At 39.8% G+C, this 12,949-nt stretch overlaps 1 protein-coding gene across 1 annotated transcript in view; it reads right to left on the minus strand.

Moving 5' to 3' along the window:
* The window catches only part of LOC111967638 (dnaJ homolog subfamily C member 7), a 60,432-nt gene that overhangs the window by 35,628 nt on the left and 11,855 nt on the right, over positions 1–12,949 (minus strand). Inside the window, exons 2-4 of the mRNA XM_023992831.2 lie at positions 12,836–12,924; positions 12,418–12,542; positions 8,129–8,242 (exon numbers count right to left, since the gene is read on the minus strand). Of these exons, the coding sequence (XP_023848599.1) occupies positions 8,129–8,242; positions 12,418–12,542; positions 12,836–12,924 (328 nt within the window). The remainder of the gene's footprint in view (positions 1–8,128; positions 8,243–12,417; positions 12,543–12,835; positions 12,925–12,949) is intronic.

Here is a 12,949-nt window from a genome sequence, read left to right on the forward strand (position 1 = left end):
GCATACAGAGCCTAGTTTATAAAGTGGAATGGCCTATCACCTGTCAGACAGCGCGAGAGCAGTATTGACACTTGAGTGAAATGTGTGCTTTTAAAAGCCCAGTCATCGGGCAACAAATAACAATTTTAAAATGCAATAACGCATTAAAACTTTGATGGCCACGATAAAAAAGGCTACTATTATTTCTCAATCTCAATTTGTAATTAAAGTGGACATCCCATTTGCAATTTGAGTGCATAGGCTATAAATCAACGGTAGACAGGCTATCAGCACATTACAATGTAAGCTTAAGGCAATATAATTGTCTGAAACATGAACGTTTTGCTTTACTTTAAATAATGAGGAATGCATTAGCTTGCATCAAAGTAGTCTAGCCATAATCCAACCATAGAAATGTCGAGGCAATATTTTTATAGACTTCCTCGTGCCATTAACCAGCATTTCTCTCTTGTTCTATTGGTTTTCATATCAACATTAATTCGTTGTCCAAAAGCACAATCCTAGTCATATTAGCAATCCATCCTAGTTCTTGCTATTAGAATCCCCCTCTTTCTAATTTTCTAACAGATGTTCATCTCCGTCACATATGGAACCGCTCACATTAGGTGCACTATTTAGAACAATGTATCCCCCTCGACTTTCATTTTAGCAAATGTTTGAAAATTGTTTTTATTAGCTGCTTCATTACATCAGTTGCATGTTCAATAATAGGCTATATAGCCTTTTGACTGTGATGGGTACTGGCATCTATGACATATCCTTATTCATGTTATCATATTAGAACTGAGGGTATGGAAATGTACTGAGTGAGAAAGGGGAACGCAGAAAGTTTACATTCTGTCAGAACACGTTATAGTTAGATATGAGGTATCCTATGGAAATGAGGAGGGCCACAGTCTGGTTCAAGTCAACAGGACAGCCATGAGTTGGGGAGGAATGAGGAATTTGGGCCAAGGTCAGGTCAGATGAAGTGAGAAAGAACAGGAATCACTAAAGTCCTGTCTAGCAACATAGATGTATTGGCTGTCCAGATGTGTAAGGAGACTCAGCATAGGAAGGTATAAATGTGTTTGTTTAAATATGTATTTGTCTTATACAGCTGTGTGACCCAGTGAGTGAGTAAACTTGGTTTGAGCTTCACTAGCCGTCTTAATTTTACTCTGTCAGTTGGTGTTGTTGGCAGGATTCACCACGATTTTAAGTCAAACTGTGGAGACCGAATCAGTGGAGCAGGAGCCGGCACAAACACAAGGCAGGCACAGTTCCTATACCGGTTACCACTCATTTTGACATCAAGGAGATGAGAATCGTAGGCTGAACAATGATAGGATATGGACCTAACAAGCCTGAGCTTATTCAGTAGTCCCATTGTATTACGACCGGTCGTAAATGCATGGTATATGGTAAGTCCCGGAAGGTAAGCCTGAGCAGGGTAGTCCCTGCAGAGTGTAAGTTGTAGGGGGTAAATCCTGAGTGGATTGGTTCCTGCGAGTACCATAAAGAATAGGGTAAGGCCCGGAAGGTAAGGCCGAGCAAGCTAGTCCCTGCAGAGGGTAAATCCTAGGGGGTAATTCCTGACTGGGGTTGGTTCCCTGCTAAACCCGTAACAAGGGGCTGAAAGCCCAGCCGGTGGCTGTGAGGCCACTTGGTGTGTGAGCGTATGAATGTTTGAACATGACTCGTCTGTAGTGACAGTAAAGAGAGGTTTTTATATAATTGATCCTAATGATATAGGTCTAGGCTGTGAGGCCACTTGGTGTGTGAGCGTATGAATGTTTGAACATGACTCGTCTGTAGTGACAGTAAAGAGAGGTTTTTATATAATTGATCCTAATGATATAGGTCTAGGTGTAAAACAGCCGAGGTGATAGAGCAACGACCCTGGAATAAAAATCAAAATGTGTAATCAAATCAAACTTTATTTGCCACATGCGCCGAACACAACAAGGGTAGACTTTACCGTGCAATGCTTACTTACAAGCCCATAACCAACAGTGCAGTTCAAGAAGAAGAAAATATTTACCAAGTAGGCTAAAATACATTTTTTATAAAAACACAATAGGAATAATGAGGCTGTATACAGGGGTCACCGGTACCGAGTCAGTGTGCAGGGGTACAGGCTGGGTGGAGAGAGGGTTGGTTTTACAGGTTTACTCGCTCTGGATTGTCAGTACTGCATGTATTCTTGGCTATCGTGTCATGGCTGTGTCAGAGTCAATTGTAAGTTAAACTTGGGTATTCCTTTATGGGCAGTGTGATGCCCAAGATGACTCTTTAGCGACCGTTAGAATCTATGTTCCTTTTTCCTTCTTCCTTTTTTTGTCAAAATACAACAGGATATAATGAGGACTACATGAAATATGTCTTGCATGTAATGCAATATATTTATGTTTTTCTCTCCATTTTTTCAAAATGTTTCGAACAATTGAATCCAATGAACTGAGCAGGCTGGGCTGACATGTTTATAGCCTTGCTAGGACTTTCTAAATATGAGCATGCATTTATAAGATTGTGCTGTTATTATTTCTCTGAATATTATTTATTATTGTTACTATTTATTTTTTTGACTGCTTTCCATGTTATTTGGTTAGTTCTCTTAAGCACCCTCATAGATATTTATGTTATCTTGGGACTGCCCATATTTCCCTCTGGCCAACGGCAATTGGCGACCAAGGGTTTGCGTCATGCAAAGGTGTGTCATGAGTCAGGGAGGTGGTCTGATGGTCTTAGTGACAACAAACCTAGATATGGGGGGAGGTTTTAGTGGGTGGAATATTATGACAATTGGAGGTTTACAAAGTTGCAGCTACAATATGCTTAACAGTGCAAATTATTATGGTACAGCTATATGGACACTTAATCATCTTGGTGCTTTTTAATGGTAAGTTTACAAACATTGGATGTGGTAAGCATAATTGAAACTTGGATATCATTATGGTAAGTGGGGAAATAAGTACAGCCAGATATAATTGTAATGGCTTAGCAGATCATTAAAAAAAAAATTGACATGGCTAAAAGAGAAAGAATATAATATTTATTGTTTACAGGAAACTCATTCTACAAATATAGATGAAGTTGGGTGGAAAAAGGACTGGGAGGGATAAATATATTTTTGTCATGGGCAAAGAAACTCAAAAGGGGCGATTATACTAATTAATACATTTTTTTGTGCAAATGGATCCGCAAGGAATATGGATTATTTTAAATATGCTATTGGACCAAAAGAAGATCTGGCTAATTAATATATATGGGCCAAATAATGATGATCCACACTTCTTCGAAAATATATATAATAATCTATTGAGCTAACAATCCACAAATGAATATATTATTATGGTGGGAGATTATAATATGGTTTTAAGTATCTCAATGGATCGTAAAGGAAATCACTCTACAAACTATCACCCTCAAGCACTAAAGGAGATCAAAGATGCATTACATTAGAACTAGTGGATATATTGAGGTTGAAAAACCCTGACCTAGTGAGATATACATGGCTTAATCAAGCTAGCAGTCTTGATTACTTCCTAGTCTCATTCTTGCTGGCATCAAAAGTTTTTTTAAAGTATTAATAGGAGGCCGTATGTGATCGGACCACCATCTAATTGGCCTCCATATAACTCTTACAGAATTTCCATAGGTGGGGATGTACGTCATCGGGAATAGTGTTGTCCTCCTCCGGTAATATTTGTCCCGGATAACATGTAACCAAGGTTGCGTGTGTTCGTACTGGGCGCACATCTCTATGATTACCTGAATCATGCTGATCTACTATTCAGTCCGGGACTACTATAACCGGAATCGTAATGTGCCTCTCTCGCAACCATATCGCTTTTTTTCCTCTTTAAGAGAGGGGTATAATGGTGGCCTACCAGATGTCACCACCTCTACACTAATTTTGATACTGTTGAAGCGCAACCTTAAGTGGTTTAATTTGTTCTTGTCTATCCTCAAGGGCTTCCTCTAATTCCTGGTATAGGTTTAGACTCGTGTAGCACAAAAGCCAATTCTTGCTTCTGTTCATATAATCTATGCGCATGCCATTTGGATATGTCTAGTTCTCTTATTCGTCGCCTCATTCTTGTCTACTGCCTGATCCATTTTAAGGATGCTGCTGATAAAATCAAATCAAATTTTATTTGTCACATACACATGGTTAGCAGATGTTAATGCGAGTGTAGCGAAATGCTTGTGCTTCTAGTTCCGACAATGCAGTAATAACCAACGAGTAATCTAACCTAACAATTCCAGAACTACTACCTTATACACACACAAGTGTAAAGGGATAAAGAATACGTACATAAAGATATGAATGAGTGATGGTACAGAACGGCATAGGCAAGATGCAGTAGATGGTATAGAGTACAGATTATACATATGAGATGAGTAATGTAGGGTATATAAACATAAAATGGCATAGTTTAAAGTGGCTAGTGATACATGTATTACATAAAGATGGCAAGATGCAGTAGATGATATAGAGTACAGTATATACATATACATATGAGATGAGTAAGTAGGGTTTGTAAACATATTAACTGGCATTGTTTAAAGTGGCTAGTGATACATTTTTACATAATTTCCATCAATTCCCATTATTAAAGTGGCTGGAGTTGAGTCAGTATGTTGGCAGCGGCCACTAAATGTTAGTGGTGGCTGTTTAACAGTCTGACGGCCTTGAGACAGAAGCTGTTAGGATGCCTGCGTAATGTGATCTGGACCGTTCTCTGATTTCAGTGTTCCACACTAAGGTTGCATCCATACACTCTTGGCTGGTTTTAAACTGTCAATCTGCTGCATAATATGTACCAGTTTTATCCAGTTGGGCTAATTTTACTCACTATTTATTTGCTTCTTGGTGCTGGTCTTTTTTAGTGCTTCTAATGCTTTGGGAACATTTTCCCCTTCTACCCCTCCCACTACGAGAGTCTCCAGGCCTCCAGAAGCGATATCCATTATCACTGACTCGGCGTCACCCCCCCCAACAGCATTAAGTAGTAATAGCTTAGGCTATTAATAATTACACTTTTGGTGCTGGACGACACTGTCGTGTGTGTCAATTCACCACAGGCAATTGTGGACGACTAATGTGTAGCATGGGAGGGGGGGGGGGGGTTCTAGTCCTATTTCTCAACATTAAATACCACTGTTCACAACAATCCTCATTACCAAAATTACTGATAGTTGTCCTCCTATTCCCACCTAATCTGTCACGGTTCTCCGCCCCAATAGGGCATGGATCAACCTTTTTTTCTTCTTTTTAAAAATGTGTTTTTATTTTTTATTAACCCCTCCACCAACTTCTTTAATAATTTGTATTTTTTTATTAACCACTCCACCTTTTCCTCCTCTTCAGAGGAGAAATATATATATATATATATATTTTTTACAGCATGTTTTCTTTTCAGTCTCCTCCATTTCCACTGAATGATGTTAACTGTAAGGATTTCTTTCCTAATAATAATAATAATAATAATGTAAAATTAACACATTTACAGAAAGACCCGTGTGAAGGCCAACTTACAGAGGAGGAACTTTGAGGCAAGAAAGGTCTAGAAAATCCAGGGCTTGATGGTATAACCAGTAGAGGTATATCAGACCTTTTTTGATGTACTCAAAGATCCATTATTAGTTTGAATGACTTTTATACAAATGGTAGACTTTCAGGTACTCTAGGTCTGATTTCATTACTACTAAAACAGGACCCAGGTGGTAAGTATAAAGATCCAGTCCAGGCCTCTTACACTTCAATGTTGTGATGCGAAAATCCTGGCGAAATGCATAGCACAGAATAAAAAAAGGTTTTCCCAGATATTGTTCATCCTGAGGTTTTTTACATGGACGATATATTACAACAATTACTTTAAACAATTGAACATTATGAAACATCGAAGATAACAGGCCTGGTCTTCTGACCGTTGTCTCCATATCTATTTATTATGGCCACTGAAATGCTAGCTATTAGATTCAACAAGACCATCAAGGGGTTAGAAATTCAGGGGATAAAAACGTAAGTGTCGATGTATGCCGATGACTCTAGTTTGACTAGAGATTGCCGATGACTCCGCAATCTGGATCCCTGCACAGTCTCATTGAAGATCTTGATCACTTTTCTAGCCTCTCTGGATTAAAACGTAATTATGACAAGTGTACCATATTACGCATTGAATCGTAAAAAAAAAAAAACTGTTTACACTACCTTGTAATTTACCAATAAAATGGGCGGATGTAGACATAATTGGTATTCAACATCTCAAAAAATATAAATGAACATCCAATTAATTTCAATAGAAAGTTAGCAAAAATATATAAGATTCTGCAACCATGGAGGTAAATACTTGTCTATTTATGGAGAAAAAAATCATATTGATTTAACTCTTTGGTCCCATCACAGTTTACTTACTAATGGCACTGCCAACTCCAGCTGACTTGTTTATTAAACCACATAAGCAAAAAATATTTCATTTTATTTGGATTGTAAAGCCAGACAAAATTAAACATGCCTATTTATATAATGAATGAGTTGGGGGGCTAAAATTATTAAATATTTAAACCACTCACTAAAAGCTTCACTGATTCATAAGTTATACTTAAACCCAAAATGGTTCTCCAGTAGATTTTTTACTTCTTATGGCTGGGGGCAGTATTGAGTAGCTTGGATGAATAAGGTGCCCAGAGTAAACTGCCTGCTACTCAGTCCCAGAATCTAAGATATGCATATTATTAGTAGATTTGGATAGAAAACACTGAAGTTTCTAAAACTGTTTGAATGATGTCTGTGAGTATAACAGAACTCATATGGCAGGCAAAAACCCGAGAAAAAAATCCAAACAGGAAGCAGGAAATCTGAGGTTTGTAGTTCTTCAAGTCATTGCCTATCGAATATACAGTGTTTATGGGGTCATTCCACTAGATGTCAGTCTTTAGAACCTTGTTTGATGCTTCTACTGTGAAGGATGAGGGAATAAGAGCTGATTGAGTCAGGGGTCTGGCAGAGTGCCACGAGCTCAGTCTCGCTCGCTCCCGTGAGAGTTAACTGCGTTCGATTGCATTTCTACAGACAAAGGAATTCTTCGGTTGAAACATTGAAGATTTATGATAAAAATATCCGAAAGATTGATTCTATACTTCGTTTGACATGTTTCTACAAACTGTAATATGACTTTGTCTGAACTTTCACCTGGACTTGCCCGCGCCTCGTGAGTTTGGATTGTGTACTAAACACGCGAACAAAAAGGAGGTATTGGGACATCAATTATGGACTTTTTCAAACAAAACAAACATTTGTGGAACTGGGATTCCTGGGAGTGCATTCTGATGAAGATCATCAAAGGTAAATTAATATTTATAATGCTATTTCTGACTTCTGTTGACTCCACAACATGGCGGGTACCTGTATGGCTTGTTTTTGTGTCTGAGCGCCGTACTCAGATTATTGCATGGTGTGCTTTTTCCTACAGGTTTTTTTTAAATCTGACACAGCAGTTGCATTAAGGAGAAGTTTATCTATAATTCCATGCATAACAATTGTATCATTTAGCAATGTTTATTATGAGTACTTCTGTAAATTGATGTGGCTCTCTGCAAAATCACCAGATGTTTTGGAGGCAAAACATTACTGAACATAACGCGCCAATGTAAACAGATGTTTTGATATAAATATGAACTTTATCGAACAAAACATACATGTATAGTGTAACATGAAGTCCTATGGGTGTCATTTGATGAATATCAAAGGTTAGTGATTAATTTTCTCTCTATTTCTGATTTTTGCTGGGAAAATGGCTGTGTTTTTCTGTGACTAGGTGCTGACCTAACATAATCGTTTGGTGTGCTTTCGTCGTAAAGCCTTTTTGAAATCGGACACTGTGGCTGGATTTACAACAAGTCCATCTTTAAAATGGTGTAAAATACTTGTATGTTTGAGGAATTTTAATTATGGCATTACTGTTGTTTTAATTTGGCGCCCTGCAATTTCACTGGCTGTTGTTGAGGTGGGACGCTAGCATCCCGAATATCCCAGAGTTTTTTAAGTAGGTCAAGTGAAGGTAAAAACAAGAGGGAAGATCTAGGTATGCATGTATAAGTATTTGTCTAATAATCCTAGGTCATTTAAACTTGGACCCACCTCCTGCTGTGCCTGGCTGTTGCTGGGCTCCAGTTCCAGGACCTTCTGAAAGCAGCGGCTGGCTGCCATGGCATTGCCAAGAGACAGGTGACACTTGCCCTCTCGCAGATGGCCCTGTGGTGCAGTGGGTGGAAAGATACTTCCTGGTTAAAGCTGCTGGAGGACTACAAAGGGTTGGTGTGCTCCACAAAGTTCTCACGATACTAGTATTGTGATTAGAGCCCAACCGATATCTGATTTCTGGATCCAATACCAGTTTGAGGTTGAAAAATTTGCCAATTAACGACATAACTGCCCCCAAAAAAATGTTAATATTTTGCTGGAATGAAAAGAATAGTTTGTGCAAAAAACTATGCTCCAAATGACAACTTTAAATTAATTCTGAAATTTTAGCAACAACTCTTTTAAAATTAACATTTAAGAGCATTATACATTTCATAGTTTGCACGATGAATAACTAAAAATCTGCAACTTCTTACTAGACATAAATAAGGTGTGAACAATTATATACATTTTCTATAGGCCTATGCCAAACTGATTTAACTTAAGTTATCCTCAAGGAATGCAAAGCCAAATACAAAACATACATAAAAAAGCCAAGGGAGAGAACATCATAAACTAACACTCACACTTGACTTGCCCACCCCCCTACTAGCACTGACTTTGCTGAGATACTTTGAGGAAAAATGTACTTAATATGACTGAGATATATGATTGTCCCACCTAGCTATCTTAAGATGAATGAACTAGCTGTAAGTTGCTCTGGATCATCTGCTAAATGTAATTAGAATATTATAAATGTAATTAGAATATTATAAAAATGTGAATACTTTATAGGATCTCTATGGGAGGGACAATATGCGGTGTACAGTAAGTAGGTAGATGCCCTGGCTGAATTAATAAACGTAGTGTCAATGTAAATATGAAATTGCACTTGTAATGTTGTACTGCCGCTTTAAGATGACGTTATATCCGAATCATTACCAGAACCATCGCTCTTCTCGAAAGTCTAAGCTATCATCTAAACTTTAAAGCATTTGTACTGATCTTTAACCAAAGCCTAACTCTCAAATCATTACAGCACTTTAGTGTTCACAAGCAATGTTATTCAATACAAAATGTATTGGCTAGATATTTCAAATCTGTATGGTCCGCGATACAATGTTTATTTTTTATTTATTTAACCAGGTAGGCAAGTTGAGAACAAGTTCTCATTTACAATTGCGACCTGGCCAAGATAAAGCAAAGCAGTTCGACACATACAACAGAGTTACACATGGAGTAAAACAAACATACAGTCAATAATACAGTAGAAAAAATAAGTCTATATACAATGTGAGCAAATGAGGTGAGAAGGGAGGTGAAGGCAAAAAAAAGAGGCCATGGTGGCGAAGTAAATACAATATAGCAAGTAAAACACTGGAATGGTAGATTTGCAGTGGAAGAATGTGCAAAGTAGAGATAGAAATAATGGGGTGCAAAGGAGCAAAATCAATAAATAAATACAGTAGGGGGAGAGGTAGTTGTTTGGGCTAAATTATAGATGGGCTATGTACAGGTGCAGTAATCTGTGAGCTGCTCTGACAGCTGGTGCTTAAAGCTAGTGAGGGAGATAAGTGTTTCCAGTTTCAGAGATTTTTGTAGTTCGTTCCAGTCATTGGCAGCAGAGAACTGGAAGAAGAGGCGGCCAAAGGAAGAATTGGTTTTGGGGGTGACCAGAGAGATATACCTGCTGGAGCGCGTGCTACAGGTGGGTGCTGCTATGGTGACCAGCGAGCTGAGATAAGGGGGGACTTTACCTAGCAGGGTCTTGTAGATGACCTGGAGCCAGTGGGTTTGGCAACGAGTATGAAGCGAGGGCCAGCCAACGAGAGCGTACAGGTCGCAGTGGTGGGTGGTATATGGGGCTTTGGTGACAAAACGGATGGCACTGTGAGACTGTATCCAATTTATTGAGTAGGGTATTGGAGGCTATTTTGGAGGCTAATCGCCGAAGTCGAGGATCAGTAGGATGGTCAGTTTTACAAGGGTATGTTTGGCAGCATGAGTGAAGGACGCTTTGTTGCGAAATAGGAAGCCAATTCTAGATTTAACTTTGGATTGGAGATGTTTGATGTGAGTCTGGAAGGAGAGTTTACAGTCTAACCAGACACCTAYGTATTTGTAGTTGTCCACATATTCTAAGTCAGAACCGTCCAGAGTAGTGATGRTGGACGGGCGGGCAGGTGCAGGCAGCGATCGGTTGAAGAGCATGCATTTAGTTTTACTTGRATTTAAGAGCAYTTGGAGGCCACGGAAGGAGAGTTGTATGGCATTGAAGCTCGTCTGGAGGGTTGTTAACACAGTGTCCAAAGAACGGCCAGAAGTATACAGAACGGTGTCGTCTGCGTAGAGGTGGATCAGAGACTCACCAGCAGCAAGAGCGACATCATTGATGTATACAGAGAAGAGAGTCGGCCCAAGAATTGAACCCTGTGGCACCCCCATAGAGACTGCCAGCGGCCCGGACAACAGGCCCGCCGATTTGACACACTGAACTCTCAGAGAAGTAGTTGGTGAACCAGGCGAGGCAATCATTTGAGAAACCAAGGCTATCGAGTCTGCCGATGAGAATGTGGTGATTGACAGAGTCGAAAGCCTTGGCCAGGTTGATGAATACAGCTGCACAGTATTGTCTCTTATCGATGGCGGTTATGATGTCGTTTAGGACCTTGAGCGTGGCTGAGGTGCACCCATGACCAGCTCTGAAACCAGATTGCATAGCGGAGAAGGTATGGTGGGATTCGAAATGGTCGGTAATCTGTTTGTTGACTTGGAAGACCTTAGAAAGGCAGGGTAGGATAGATATAGGTCTGTAGCAGTTTGGGTCTAGAGTGTAATCCCCCTTTGAAGAGGGGGATGACCGCGGCAGCTTTCCAATCTTTGGGAATCTCAGACGATACGAGAGGTTGAACAGGCTAGTAATAGGGGTTGCAACAATTTCGGCAGATAATTTTAGAAAGGGTCCAGATTGTCTAGCCCGGCTGATTTGTAGGGGTCCAGATTTTGCAGCTCTTTCAGAACATCAGCTGACTGGATTTGGGAGAAGGAGAAATGGGGAAGGCTTGGGCGAGTTGATGTGGGGGTTTCAATGCTGTTGACCGGGGTAGAGGTAGCCAGGTGGAAAGCATGGCCAGCCGTAGAAATACGCTTATTGAATTCTCAATTATAGTGGATTTATCGGTGGTGACAGTGTTTCCTGTGCTCAGCGCAGTGGGCAGCTGGGAGGAGGTGTTCTTATTCTCCATGGACTTTAGTGTCCCAGAACTTTGAGTTTGTGTTGCAGGAAGCAAATTTCTTCTTGAAAAAGCTAGCCTTGGCTTTTCTAACTGCCTGTGTATATTGGTTTCTAGCTTCCCGGAAAAGTTGCATATCACGGGGGCTATTCGATGCTAATGCAGAACGCCATAGGATGTTTTTGTGGTGGTTAAGGGCAGTCAGGTCTGGAGAGAACCAAGGGCTATATCGTTTATGCTTGCCGCACTCATTTGAGTCACAACTCGTTCTAGCTAGTAACAATCTAATCACAATATCAGCACATGGCCTGAATGACAGGCACAGACAATAACTTCAACCAGTGTTATTGTATAACTTTCGCCACCAGTCCAGTCATTAGCAGCACAGACTGCCAGGCATGCTAGCTAAAAATACTTTGCTAGCTCGCTAATGTTAGCAAAGTGAGAACTTTGCATCGGTGAAATGTATATAGCCAGTTTGATTTACTTTGATTAATTAATTTTTCAAATGCGGTTGCATCATCAAACCAGCATGCCTACTACTGTTCACAATAAACCCTTTGCGATCTGCTGCTAGAGAGCCATCTCAGGGCAAACCTGGGAAAATTATAGTAATATCTCAGATTATGCTCAGATTAGTGGATTTATTTGTTAATTCATGTATAAATAATATCGTCGTTTTAAAGACGGAAGACTGATACAAATATATTTGTGAAAAGACAATATCGGCCAATAATATCAGCAAACGGATTTATCGGTAGGGCTCTAATTGTGATACTCAAAAGTATCATGTCAAGGAAACAAAACATGACACTGTCTCCATTTCTTGAGGAAAACAGTCAAAATGATGTTTATTTTCCAATATACAGCACATAATATTTTATATAAAGTAGGTTCTTAAAGGACTGAGTTCGAAAATGTAGTATTGTAATATTGGTATCGCGACAACCCTATGCTCGACTCCCAATTCTACAATGACGTCACGCCGCTGAAGCAAGCAGGCTGAACTCTGACCTTCATGAAACAGTCGTCCAGCCGCACGGCCCGCTGGGAGTCCACCAGGGCCTCTCGGAAGCGGCACAGCATCATGAGGGTGGCCGCCCGGTTTCCATAGTAACTGGCGTTTTTAGGACATGCATCTGACAAAAACAAAAAGGGAACCATATTCTCAAGAGTCACGCCTGTAATCAATCACCTTAAAACAACAGTCTATAATTCCAGAGAAACATATCAGCATGTCTGGATACTGAAATAAAATAGTATTCGCTGAATTTTCAAATTGGTCGTCAATGAGAATTGGCTCTAACGATCCAGTTAAATATGAAATATATAATTTGAGAATCCTTAAAAATTCTCTACACAGTTGCTCTCTACGCTATGGCCTAGCATGTTGTTACTAAACTAGTGTACAAAGCTAGTGTTGCATTCTCACCAATGGCCTTTGTGTAGTAGTTAAATGCCTCAGAATAATCCTTCTTGACGTAGAAAGCATTTCCTTGATCTTTGAAGCCCTCAGCCTCCCTGAGAGGAAAAAACACCAGACAGT

This window comes from Salvelinus sp. IW2-2015, linkage group LG8, assembly GCF_002910315.2.
Source record: "Salvelinus sp. IW2-2015 linkage group LG8, ASM291031v2, whole genome shotgun sequence".
NCBI classification, from domain to species: domain Eukaryota; kingdom Metazoa; phylum Chordata; class Actinopteri; order Salmoniformes; family Salmonidae; genus Salvelinus; species Salvelinus sp. IW2-2015.